General features: G+C 36.8%; 3 protein-coding genes across 3 annotated transcripts; all 3 read right to left on the bottom strand.

Moving 5' to 3' along the window:
• Window positions 1–213: 213 nt before the first annotated feature.
• On the bottom strand, window positions 214–1868 carry LOC144574272 (protein LIFEGUARD 4-like). Its single transcript, XM_078324197.1, has 4 exons — window positions 1524–1868; window positions 1080–1193; window positions 637–794; window positions 214–452 (listed from the first exon to the last, which is right to left on the bottom strand). The coding sequence occupies exons 1-4, from the start codon at window positions 1789–1791 to the stop codon at window positions 249–251; spliced, it is 744 nt and encodes a 247-aa protein (XP_078180323.1). The 5' UTR covers window positions 1792–1868; the 3' UTR covers window positions 214–248.
• Window positions 1869–3311: 1443 nt separating this feature from the next.
• On the bottom strand, window positions 3312–6706 carry LOC144574046 (protein LIFEGUARD 2-like). Its single transcript, XM_078323874.1, has 4 exons — window positions 6360–6706; window positions 5439–5552; window positions 4125–4282; window positions 3312–3687 (listed from the first exon to the last, which is right to left on the bottom strand). The coding sequence occupies exons 1-4, from the start codon at window positions 6625–6627 to the stop codon at window positions 3481–3483; spliced, it is 747 nt and encodes a 248-aa protein (XP_078180000.1). The 5' UTR covers window positions 6628–6706; the 3' UTR covers window positions 3312–3480.
• Window positions 6707–7335: 629 nt separating this feature from the next.
• Window positions 7336–13941, bottom strand: LOC144573724 (uncharacterized). The gene is made up of 2 exons (XM_078323477.1): window positions 11700–13941; window positions 7336–7804 (listed from the first exon to the last, which is right to left on the bottom strand). Exons 1-2 carry the CDS (start codon window positions 13939–13941, stop codon window positions 7551–7553), a joined length of 2496 nt encoding a protein of 831 aa, XP_078179603.1. The 3' UTR covers window positions 7336–7550.

The following is a 13941-nucleotide window of genomic DNA, read 5'->3' as shown; positions in this document are numbered from 1 at the left end:
CCTTCGGTTATTGTTGTGGCCTTTTATTTCAACATGGAAATTGAAGAATAAACATAAAACTTACAAGTCTAAAATTTGATAGCATAAGATCAAAGCAAAATAGTCCGAACAAAATAATATAATAACTTGCATATTAGGTACATATAAACACTGACAAACCAAAATATCTAGCAGGAGCTTGCATTGAGTTGTACTTGAAAACAAATTTTACTCGTGAACAAAGGTGCTACATGGAGGTAATTACCTCTTCATTCAAGATTGCTAAATATTTGGAGGAGATACAAGAAAAGATTAATGATGTCTAGATATAAGTCGACAGAGGCAATGACGTAATCATCATAGTCAAACCTCTTTATAATGTTATCAGTGTCATAAATGATGAAGGCACAGAATATAAGTACCGCAATGCCAGCTATAAGTGTTGTGACTGTTTTCCCCAATGGAAAGAACAACTGCACCAAAAGCAGGAAAATACCATAAATTCCTTCATTTTAGTTTAAATTTATCAGGTGCAAAATCTCTCTATAATTGAGCTTGTTATTTAAGATGGCATATATCCAAGTTTTGGATGCAAAAATTTGTTAAGAAAATTACTAGCAACTGAAAACAAAACTCTAATGCAAAACATGTGTTTACCTGAATAATGCTAAATATCGACAAAGTAATGATTGCTGCAAAGAGGAAAGGACCGAGGAAATTGAAATCTTTGCCTTTCTTAGCTGCCCAGAATGTGTACATAGTAAGTGACAGAAATACCACCACTGTCACCCCAGCTGCTTGCAATACCAGCCTCCCTGTCATATAAATATCTTTATTTTGTCTCTTAAAACTAAAAATAAACAACATATATAAAATCAAATCCTACTAGGTTCAATCTGAACTGCCATTTTATAGATCATTAAAAGATTTTAATATGACTGTTGATTTTGTTAATTATTATTTATCAACAACATATTTCCAAATATCATTAAATAATATGCATCTATACCATATTCCGACATGGTAGGTTTACAGGTTTGCACTCACCTTCATGATATATGTTAAGATTATCAAATTAAATTTCTACTCAATAAACTAACCACTAGCAAACATGCATACTAGACCAATCATAATGCTGGTGCAGATAGTGAACAGCAGCAGCAGAAAAATATTTAACGGGTGTCGATCTTTGAGGAAATACATTGCCAGTAAAACTGCACAATTAACAAATGATCAGCATAAGAAGCAAACAAATTAGTATCCACAATTATGGAGATTTGTAAATATTTTCTGTATCCAGTGCAATATTTTTTCATAGCACAAAAAAAAAAAAGTTCATCATGAAGTCGTTTTCCACCATTTAACCAGGCTTTTCAATCAATCCATCTGCTATATGCATCTTTTTGTAACTATAAATTTCAAGGATAATCATACAATCCATGAAATTCCATCAATTAACTATTTTGTCAATTTAATATCTAATTCATATACATCCTAAAGTACAACCGCACAAGAACTTTTAGTTGATAGAAGGAGAACTTTACCGATAAATTCCGCAACACAAGCTCCAATCAAAAAACCCATAGTGGCCATTCGATTTGCACGAAAGTAAGCCTGGATAGCGGGCACGAAAACAAACACAGCTGCAACTATAACAGTGATAAGGAGTTGAAATGTCAGGATGGAATACACTTTGCGAATGAAGGCCCACCGCAGTTGCGGGTCTTCTACCATGTTCGGGTACAACCCGCCGCCCGAATTACCTCCGCCTGATTCAATGTCATTGCCATAATGGTTTGACGACTTGCCCATTTTCCCTGAGGGATCAAGGGAACCCGGGTGATTCAGTAAGGGAATTCTAGAGAGAGAAAGTGTGCAAGGTGGTGAGGTGGTGGAGATAGCGGGTTTTCTATTGGTGACCAAAATGATCTTTTTTCTTTAATGTTTGAGTTGGATTGCTATTTATAGCTTGGTTTTGGTCAATTTTGATGTCAAAGCAGTGTAAGAACCACGGGCGTTGTAACTCTAGCCATGTAAATCATCCGAAAAATCGAGTAATTATATTGACGGTGCTGTTTTTATTTCATGCAGCGCATATAAAATATAGGACTCGTGTGCTGTGTGAAGTCAATTCTTTAATCCAAAATTTGTGCAGAAATTTGACCCGATAAATCAGACAGACAGTACTAAAATTGAAAAAAAAAATAATATTAATCTGAAGCATTAGTTAACGGAAATTAAAAAAAAAATGAACCTGAATAAACTTCCAAATCTTTAATAAGCATCTAAATATGAACTTGGAGAATCTAAGTGACCCATTACCTGAAAAAAAATTCGAATTTGAAGCGACTCCAAATTACATGACTCAAGCTGATAATGATCAGAATATGAATTATGCTGAACCGACTGAATCCAATATAAAATACATTTCATAATCATGTTTAGGTGGTGGAGGCCTTTGCATAGGTGTTAAGCTTAATTTTTTTATATTTTTGTTGGTTGACACCTAAATAAATATCACGTAAGAACATTCCGTAGTAATTTATTTGTGTAATTAATTAAATATATCCATTTTTTTTTATATAGGGATGTCATGTTGATCTCACTGAAAATTGGATAATGATTTTTTTTTTTTGTATTAAATAAGAATGCATTTGCGAAGAAAATTTGACATAGAGCTCAAAATATACACTATATATATAGTATTTGCATATAGTTCCAATGATACAGAATTATAAACTCAGAAAACTCTAAACTTGCATGATCCGAGTTCTATAACTTGAAAGTATACCTATTTCGAAATCAATTGATCGGAAACAACTCCAATCATCTATCTGAATCTGAAAGTGTTTTGACTAAAATACATTTCAACATGTACGATTTGCCAAGTATAGCAACAATGAATTACCGGTAGTATTTGGGATTTTTTTTACTCTCTCAATCACACCTTTTAAAGAGAAATCCAAATATCAAATTAAAAAAACAATCTAGAAATCTTAATAATTATTAACAAGGATTCCAAAACTATATATGACATGTGATTGGATGCTGCCATAAGCTATCAAAATGTCGACAGTTTTGTAAAACTTTTATATCCGTTATACAATGGATGATATGAATTCGCATAATAGAAGTTAATAATTTTAATTGCTGGGAATTATCATACATTTGTACATAGTTTAATACAATAGTTTTCAAACCTATACATACGATCAGCATTGATGGAAAGTCTCTCTATACTTCCTTGCATATCCTGGGGTCAATTTAGACATTTTCAACAATTTGGAGAATACCTTCCCAAGTTTTAAGCAAAGTTCAGATGTTGATAGTTATTCATCTCCAATAATACTTCATAACAACTTAGATATTCTCAAATCAAGCAACTACCATATAGTACAATAACATATTTACACATCTTTTGGGAAAAAAAAAAAAAGGTAATCATTCCAAAGAATTAAACGTGCTTTCAATTCAAACTCGTCTCTAAATTCATGCATGTTTTCAACTATCAGCCGCCCTGAGCAGTGAGAGAAGCTGAAGGAATAGATTTATAATGTCGAGATAGAGTGACACTGCAGCCCAGATGTATTCGTCGTACGTGTGGCGCTTGATGATGTTGTCGGTATCATAAATTATGTAGCCAGAGAAAACTAGTGCGCCTAGACCGCCATATATCATGACAGAGATCTTGCCCAGGGGGAATATTATCTATATGAGCAAAAAAGAAAAGAAAGATGGTATCACGAATACAAATTGAAAACAAGCATGCGTCATACAACCCACCTTGATAATTGGATTGACCGGTATCCTACCTACCGGAGTAAAGAAATCATGAACTGAGGTGATCCATTTAAATTCCCCTGAGCATTGGGGGAATTTCATGTATAACCCTCAAAAAACTTTGAAATTACATATTCCCCTAGAAAATTCATACTATCATATTTACCCTTCTATATTTCAAAAACTTACAAATTTACTTATTTTATTGTCTTTTCTATAAAAATTTAATTTAAATTTATAAATTACCCATTTTACCCTATATATAGTAAAATAAAATAAAAATGTAGCATATACACAAAATCATGAATTTTAGAATTAGAATTACCGGGGCAAGTGGCAAAATAAGTGCATTATTTTTGGTTTACCTGGATGAAGCTGAAAACCAATAGAACTATGACAGCAGAAAAAAGGAAGGGGCCGAGAAAGTTGAAGTCATAGCCTCGTTTAGCAGCCCAGAATGTGTAAAGCGTAAGGCCCACCACCACTGCTGATGTCAGGATTGCTGCTTCTAAAATTATCTTGCCTACATTAATCAATCCAAAAATTCACAAAATGAAGGATTCACTGTATGAACATTTTCTTTTCTAAGGTACTCTATGCATAGCACAAATTGGTCCGTACTACAGATTAATATTTTTGTTTTTGAAGTCCAAATAGTCAATCTGAACCGTTCAATGTGATATCCGTATGAAACTGTACTAGCAGACTAAATTTTACTTTTTTTGAGAATTTTTTTACTAATTTTTTAGAAAGGTAAAAAATAACTACTTTTGAATGGTCTAGAATTTTTAGATCAAGTGATTTTCTACTTATCTAAAAGAATAGTAAAAAAAATCTAAGAAATATAAAATTTGATCCACAAGTTCATTTTTATATGATGAACATGTTGAACAGTTCAGATCGATTGTTTGGACTTAGAAATAGATATATTGATCCATAAAACAAACCATTATGCGCTATGCATAGTACCATAGCCTCACTCTTTTCTTTTAACATTATACAAAAGGAGTAATAATACTTTTGGTGATGAAACTTGGTTATCCTGGTGAGGATAAATTGTGTGGTTCAGATGCATAACTAAAATAACTTTCAACAATTTGTACGAACGCACACTTTGTAGCATTTTAAATTATAATAATAGAATTCAACATATTTCAGAGTTGGGTTTGAAATTTTCATCTCTTTTCTTTTTCTGGTTTTGTGTATAATTAGGTTCATTAATGAAATATGGAACCATGTATTCTATAAAAGTCAAACCATGCTAATTTATTATGCTGACCACAGCTCATCAAATTATGTATTATGACAATCCAAAACTTGACACGGTGTTCCAAGTCATTTTCTATCTTGACCTTTTCAAAGTCAATGACATAGCTTTAGGGTTTTTTTTTCCCCCCTGGGGCGGGGGCGGCAACGGGGGGGGGGGGGGGGGGGGCTTGTATTTCTATGCAATATATAATCGTACTAATATTCCAATCATCTATACAATCAACCATCTAACAATCTCTCGGTTGGCTAAATCCAAATCATAATTACCGACCAAGTTATTATGATCAGCTACTTAAAGTTTAGTTAGTTAATATATCAGTTGAGAGATAGTAATATCCCATAAGTAATGATAAGTTGATAACTAAACTAAGAAAATACAATAAATAGTAAATGAAGAATTGTGTACTAACCGCTAGTGAATGCACAAGACATTCCCACAGCAAAGCTGATGGAGGCGGTAAAAAGTCCTAGCAATACAAAATTAATAGGATGCTTCTGGTGGTAGTAATACAATGGGCATAGTACTGCACAAAAAACAATTAAGATATTATAACAAGAAATCAATTGGAAAAGGAATTAACTCAGAAAAAAATCATCACCATTTAAATTCATTGGCATGGTTCCAATTCAGAAAAATATAGCCTTTATGTGAATGGCTATTAAAATTTGGTGGATTAATTTTCTCATTTTCGCTTAATTTTTTCTATTAGGCAATTTCTAATTGATTTTGGGAATTGTTCCCCTTAAAATCAAAATTTTAGTATAGCACCAGTGATTCATGAACCCCCTATGTCCAGTAACTAACTCCTATTCCTAAAAGGATGTTTAATCAAGAAATTAGGAAGGACTGAGATCAGAATTGACCTGGAATTCCCATTCAGAAATTTAACCACTGCATCAATGGCTATAAAAAATTGGTGGTTTCATTTTTTTTTCCGTTTCTGCTTAATTTCTCATAACCGGGCACTTTCTAATTGAACCCATACTGTAACTATTCCTTTTCATTAAATGATGTTAAACCCAATAAATTATGTGGGATAATGATCAGAGTTAACCTAAGTCCCTCCTTGGTAGTATCAAAATGAAGAAAACAGCCAATTTCCTCATGAATAAGTAGGAATCAGTAATTTCACCTTCTTAATTTCCAGCGCAAACATATCCAATTCCAATTCTTGAAATTCGAAACAAGTACTTTGCAATGACGAACTAGATATTCTATACTGGACCCATTAAGTAAAAGAACCCAATTTTTTTTTATTTTTGATGGTTGGTGACAATTTGAACCCAATTTTTCTGTATCCAATTAAAAAAGAAGAGGAGAAATACAGAACTGATGAAGGGAAGAATGAGGAGAACGATATAGAGCGCCAGGCCACTGTTGGAGGAGACGAAGAAGTGAGAGATCGGCTTGACCGTGACCACAACAGCCGCGACGACGGCGGTGAGCAACAGTTGGACGGTCAAGATGGCGTAGATCTTGCGAATGAAGGCCCAGCGCAACTCGGGGCTCTCCACCATGCCCGGGTACAACGCCTCGGGCTGTCCGGACTCTATGTCCGTCTGCTTCTCCATTCGCTGGAAGTTGAACATACTTGCCATGAGAGACGAGAGAAAGAGAAACCAGAGATGGGAAATGACGGGGCGAGATGGAAAGGAATCGATGCAAGGGGAAATTACAAAGTGGGTATGGAATTGGGGCAAAGATTCTAACAGAGTAGTTTTGGCTTTATGCAACGCACGGACTGAGAATCAAACAGTCCTATATATGATTTGTGCGCTGCATAAAGTAAAAATTACTCTGTTAAAATATTTACCGTGAAATTTCCAAATTTTTATTTACCGAGAGTCAAGACGAGTAAAGATTTTTACAAAGCATGTGTTTGCTTCTTGCAGTGCACAGACGATAGTCAAAATAGCGATTCATATGACTAATGCACTGCATGAAGTAAGAACTACTCTGTCAATATATTGACCGACTCTAGACTCAAAAGTCAAGAGTGGAAGCCCCGTCACCGCAAATATTATATGAGGTTATGAGATTATTATCATTCCTGCGGCGAGTATCTGACATATGAACGCACGCCTCGGTGGGAGATCGTAAAGATTTCAGAAGAGGCACGAAGCAACTTCGACGGTACGATATTACTTCGGAGGGAAGCCTTCTTTATGACGCATTCATTTCGAGTTTGGCTATTGCAAATTTGCAATAGGCCAATAAAAAATCCTTCTTTTAACTTGTTTTCATATTTTATGATTTCTATATTCAAACAGTAAATCCGAATATTTCAATATGATGCTTGGAGAACAAATTTTATATTTTTTACTATTTTATATATTTTTTTTTAAAAAAAAAAGTGGATTACCACCTGTTTCAGTAGAAACATATAGGTCCTTACATCAAATTAGACATAGTTCAGCATGAAAAGTAAAAAAAGAAGCAACATAACAAAATGGCATAGGCATAACTAGTACAACAAATGCCAGAAACTAGAGTAGAAAAATTTAAGCGAAAAGCATAAAAACTAAGCAAGGTCAAGTGAGCTGTCGATAGAAGACGATGAACTAGTAGTAGCTGCAGATTCAGAAGTAGAAGAGAGCTGTACCAAAACACCTTGGTTACCGATGGATTCAAAAGCGGTATCAATGTCATCCATTTCAGCTCGGGTCCTAAGGTAATCAGAAAGATCAGACCCTTCTAAACCACGACCAGGATCTGTGTTTTCTGAATTCAATGGGCTGTTCTGAATACTTGAATCCGAGCTGATTATCATGAGACCTGCCTGGTTCAAGAATGAGACATCCATAGGTAAAATTAAAGTTAATTTAAAAAAAGTATCATCTAATTTAACTTTACACCAAAAAGATGTTAAGGCAATAATTTGAAGGCCTAATGAAGAACTAGATGGAACTACAGTGTGTTGGAAGCAAACTTTATTTCTAGCTAACCAAATTACCCAAATAGTTGCAGCTCTAATCATTTCAATGAGTAATCTGTCTTTCAAGGGAATACATGCATCTAGTTGCCATAAATCAGAAACTGAAGAACAATTAAAGGAAAAGGAATTATGTGATGCAATCCATATCCAAAGAGAATTAGCTATAGGGCAGGTTACAAAAAGGTGATCAATGGTTTCAAATGCACCACAGAAAGGGCAAGAAATGTCACCCTGCCAACCTTTATTAAGCAAATTTTCCTTAGTTAAAATTTTATCTTGCATAACCAACCACATAAACACCTTAATTTTGAGAGGAATATTGGAGTTCCAAAGTGTATCATAGATTTTATTAGGGATACCCCTATTCACTATCCACAAATATAGAGAGTGGACTGTAAATTTTCCACAAGGACCCCATCTCCAAGAGATATAGTCAGGTTTGGACAGATCAGAAAAAACTTTATCATAAGTAATGGTAGAATATAAAGACAGCCATTCATTAAGATAAACACCAGTTAATTGCCTATTAAATGATAGGGTTAGAGTAGAGTTATGAAATGCATCAAAAACAGAGATAGAAGGATAAGAAACTATACTAAATAATTGAGGAAAAGAACAATACAGTGCACAATCACCAAACCATCTATCAAGCCAAAAATAAGTATCCTTACCAGTACCTATACTTCTATTAATTCCTAAGTCAAAAATAAATCTGAAAGAGAGAACACCGGACCAAAACGAAGAACATCTAGAACAGGATAACCCGGAAGAGCTATATTTGGAGGAAAGAATTAATTTCCATTTTCCCACAACAGTGGGATCTTTAAACCTATACCACCATTTGGCAAGTAACGCAATATTCATGAATTTCAAATTGAGAACACCAAGACCCCCTTGATCTTTAGGGGAACAAATAACTTCCCATGAAATGAGATGATATTTTCTCCTTTCTGAAGAATTACCAGCCCAAAGAAATTTTCGTCGTATTCTATCTATAGTGAGTCTAATACCCACCGGAAGTTTGTAAATTGATAACCAGTAAAGAGGTATAGAGGTAAGGACAGAATTAAGTAATGTGACTCTACCTCCTAGAGAGAGTAGAGAACCTTTCCAAGATTGCAATTTTTTTTCAAACTTAGCAATCAAAGGAGACCAATCTGATGGGCCTAGTTTTTTCCAATGTAAAGGGACTCCAAGATAAGTTATTGGGAGATTAGATAAAGTACAATTTAATTGACTAGCCAAGGAAGTAGCTAAAACATTGGGTATATTAAGAGGAACCATGACACTTTTATCAAAGTTAATTTTAAGGCCAGACAATAGTTCAAAACCTAGAAGTAAAAACTTCAGATATTCTAGCATCTTAGGGTCTGCTTTCAAAAATAGGAGGGTATCATCTGCAAAATGCAGATTGAGCACGCCCTGTACATGAGAAAAGGTACCTAAACCAGAAATATAACCGGCTGCTTGAGCCCGACTAAGAATTTTATTTAAAGAATCTGCTACAAGATCAAAAAGAAAAGGGGACATGGGGTCACCCTGCCTAAGACCTTGTTTACAAGGGAAATAAGGACCTAATTCTCCATTAAAGGAGACACATGATCTGCCACCATACAAAATGTCCCTAATCCAAGAAATAAAGAGAGGACCAAAACCCCTAGCAGTAAGAACTTCAAAAAGAAAATCCCAATTCACCTTGTCAAAGGCTTTCTCGAAATCTAACTTAAGTAGAATACCTTGCTGTTTGGATAACCTAACTTGGTGAAGAACTTCAGTGGCACAAATAATATTATCACCTATAAGCCTACCTTTAATAAAAGCTGCCTGTGAGTCATCAATAAGGGGATCCATAACTAGAGCTAGTCTATTGGTAAGGACTTTAGTAATCAACTTAAAGCTACAGTTAATCAAACTTATAGGTCTATAATTTTGAATAATGGAAGCATCTGTTTTTTTTGGGATTAAGCAAATGGATGCTAAGTTTAATTTAGAAATATCCAATGTCCTATGATAAAAGGATTGAAAGAGACTAAAGAGATCCATATGAACTAAATCCCAAAATGATTGATAAAATTGAAAAGAGAGACCGTCAGGTCCTGGAGCCTTTGAAGGGTTGCAAGAAAAAAGGGTAGATCTGATTTCATCTAAGGTAAAAGGCAATTCTAAAAGAGTAACTTGGGAAACAGTAAGCATTTCAGATTCAGACCAAAGGTGTGGGAGTAGGGTCAAAAATCTATGTGAGGAAGAACCTAAGAGAGTCTTGTAGTAAGCGGTGATATGCTGCTGAAGTAAAATGGGGTCAAATACTAAGGAACCATCAATTTCTAAAGATAAAATAGTATTTCGTTTTCTTTTGGCTGAGGCTGTAACATGAAAAAATTTTGTATTTAGATCACCTTCTAAAAACCATTTAAGCTTGGCTCTCTGTTGCCAATAAAGTTCTTCCTCGTGATATATTTTATATAAGGATGTTTGGCAATTGTTCCAACGGGTGAATGCAGTTGGGGTTAAAGAATTAGTCTCATGAAGAGATTCAAAAGAAGCAATATCAGCTAAGAGAGATTGTTTTTGTCTTCTAACTTCACCTTGGATATTAGAATACCAACCACGTAATTTTTTCCTAAAAAATTGGAGTTTATATTTCCAGGAATTACCAATATCTGGACCCAACTGGAAAGAGGTCCACCATGTGACAACCAATTCAGGAAAGCCATCTTTAGATAACCATGATTTGTCAAACTTGATACTAGTCCTAAGAGAGAACTGAACTGAGGTAGTATTTAGAATTAAGGGATTATGATCAGAGTAGCATCTAGGTAAGGAGTGAACAATGGCAGCAGGATAAAGGGCTAACCAATCAGAGGTACATAAAAATCTGTCTAATAAAGCTTTAGAAGGAGATGAGAGAGATCTCGACCAAGTATATTTTCTATCAAGGAGAGGTAGTTCTATCAATTCTAGTGAAGAGATAAGAGAATTGAATCTATTACTTAAGATATAGTTATATGATGGGCCTTGTTTTTCTGTTCTAGCTCTAATTAAATTAAAGTCACCACAAAGTAACCAAGCAGAGGGTCCTAAGGAAGGAATTGATCTAATTTCATTTAGAAAATCATTCCTAAGATGAGATAATACTGGACCGTATACAGTTGTGAATAACCATTCAGAATTATTACTCTTATTCTTGAGATGTAATGTAATGGAAAATTGATGAATCCAAAAATTGATTAATGCAAATTTTGAATCATTAATTCCTAAGAGTAAACCTCCGGAAGATCCAATGGAACTTTTAATAGTCCAATTACTAATTGAATTACTGAGAGAATTGAGCAGTCGAGGAGTGAAAGATTCTTTTTTGGTCTCTTGAATACAGACAATGTCTATTTGCTTAACAGAAAGAGAGTTTTTGAGAAATCTTCTTTTGTTGGGAGAACCCAAACCTCTAGCATTCCAACAAAAGATGTTAATCATGAAGAACTAGTGTGTCATCCTGAGTAGAGTCTAAGAGAAAGGAACTAATATCTATTGGAGAGGAAACAGGAGCTGAAGATTTTGAAAAGAGAGAATCAGGGAAAGTATTTAAAAACCTAGATTTGGACATAGACCTAAGCTTACTTACATTAGATAATTTCTCCACATCAGAAGAACCTAGGTTAAGGCCACTAATAGCAAACAAATCAATGATTTCTGAATCAGTCAAGTAAATATAAGGAAATTGAGAATGAATAGCATTACCAGAATTGGCTCCTTTACCATCATGGTTCTTGCTCGTCCCCTCTTTCATCTTTAGGCGAAGACTATAGCGAGCCTCATCTGATGTGGTAGGAAGCACCTTTGATTTTCCCTTGCCTTTGGTAGCTGGTGGCCTAGAGACATTAGCCAAAGCTGAATCCTGTCCCGACACGGCTGGAGCTGGAGCTGGCACTAACACGGCAGAAGCAGGCACGTCAGAAATTGGAATAGATGAAGCTGGTGCAGTTGAAACTGGTATGGCATGAATTGGTTCGGCTGAGACTGGCACGGGTGTTATTGATACGGCTGGCACTGACATGGCTGGGAGTGGCACGGCTGCTGGCACTGACATGGTCGGGACTGAGATTATTGGAGCTGGCACGGCTGAGACTGGGACTGGCATGGTTGAAACTGGCACTGATACTGCCGGGACTGACACAGTTGGAGCTGGCACGGCTGAAACTGGCACTGATGCTGTTGGCTCCACTGGAGGTGGTGAAAGAGAAGGGGGAATAGAAGCTGGAGGTGGTGAAAGAGTAGGTAGGAAAGGAGCTGACTGGTCTGGTATGGGTAGTGGTAGAGAAGTAATGATAGGGATTTCAGAGACAATAGGAGTAACAGTAGACGGTTGAGAGCCTTGAGAAATAGGTTGGGAAAAGTTTGTAGGAGAGGAAGTGGGAGATGAAGCAATTGGAGTAGGAAATGTAGAAATAGGTCTTGGAACAGGTGGAAGCACCTGTGCAATCGAAGAAGTGGGGGCAGGTAGAGGTGGTAAGGGGGCTAGAGGCGGAATAAAAGAAGTATATGGAGGGATCATCACTGGGAGGGTGTGTATTGGCAGATTTGGGAAAGGTGGCTGTGAAGGGCCAACAATGTCAGAGCGATGCTGAGGAGGAGAAGATGATCGAGCACGCTTTCTGGTTTGGAAGATCTGGCCCCGTAAATGACCCCAAGGTGTAGAGGGAATTGGATCTTCCACTAGTATCTGAAGAAAGTAGTTGTCGTGTTTGCCATTTGTATAAGTGAAGAGGAGGTGACGACAAGAAGGAATAACTTCCTTGTCAGGAACTCCAATCTTAAGGCGAAGAACACGCATTGTGTGATGAGTGAAAGAACGAGGATCAGAGTCAAGTAGAACACCACCGAGCTCTCGAGCTAGCTGTCGAAGCTCAATATCACGCCAAAGGTCATGGGGGAAGTTATAGACCTGAATCCAGAATTCCTGAAGGCGACGGCCTCCATTGAAATGATGAAAGTCATAAGGTTTCATTGGAAAAGGAATACCCCCTAAGTTCAAGGATTTAGCTGCCAGGACTTGATCTCGCCACTCCAAATCAGGAGGAGCTACAAGAAATTGATCATCGCCTAATTCTCGGGCTATCCAGGTCCATTTTGGAACAGGAAAAAGGTATGTAAGAAGATCCTGGATGTAGGTAGCTCCCTTACGACGAATATCCGTCAGAACCAAACCTTGAGATAAAGAATGACGGAATTGTGCAGTGGCAGGCGTCTCAAAGTATCGGATAACAGGCAGGAGATGAGCTTCTTGAGGGAGAGAAGGCAACATTGGAAGCGGGTTGGAAATTGGAGGTGGTGAAGTTGGAGGAGGAGGAAGAGAGGTAGAAATGGGAGGTTTAGAAGAGGGGCAATTAGGTGATTTATGACCAGCTTTGTTGCAACGGAAACAAATGAGGGCATTACGGCAAGACGAGGTAGAGTGGCCTTGGTCTCCACATTTATAGCATACAAGAACACCTTTCTTGGTAAGATCGCGCATCTTAGCCAATCTTTGAAACAATGGATTGACAGGGGGCCTCGAGTCAAGCCCTGCTTGAGCTGATGTTGAAGGAGGCGGACCAGATCGGGTAGGCTGTCGGAAAGGGGGTTTTTTGATAGCGGGTTGGGAAAGGATTGAAGATCGAACAATATCGGTAAATGATGGGGGAGGAACATTGCTGGATGCCACAGATGATCTAGGGAGAGGAGGTAAAGGGTTCAGGGAGGGAATCGGGGCTTGAGCAAAAGGTAGAATGGTGAGCGGCGCTGGCAGGTTTGACAAGACGGGAGATTGAGTGTGGGAAGAGGAAGGATGGCCGTTGGATGGTAGAATGGAGATGGATAAGGTCGAAATTAAACGGAGGAGCTCAGAAAGGAAGGAATTGAGAGGCCCGCTAGGGTCCAGGAGTGGCAAAGGGCCCAAATCTTGATTAATCGGCACATTTCTTGAAAATCCGGTAGCAGCCAT

Source organism: Carex rostrata, chromosome 22 (assembly GCF_964058835.1).
Source record: "Carex rostrata chromosome 22, lpCarRost1.2, whole genome shotgun sequence".
NCBI lineage: Eukaryota > Viridiplantae > Streptophyta > Magnoliopsida > Poales > Cyperaceae > Carex > Carex rostrata.
This window is presented reverse-complemented; position numbering and strand designations above follow the sequence as displayed.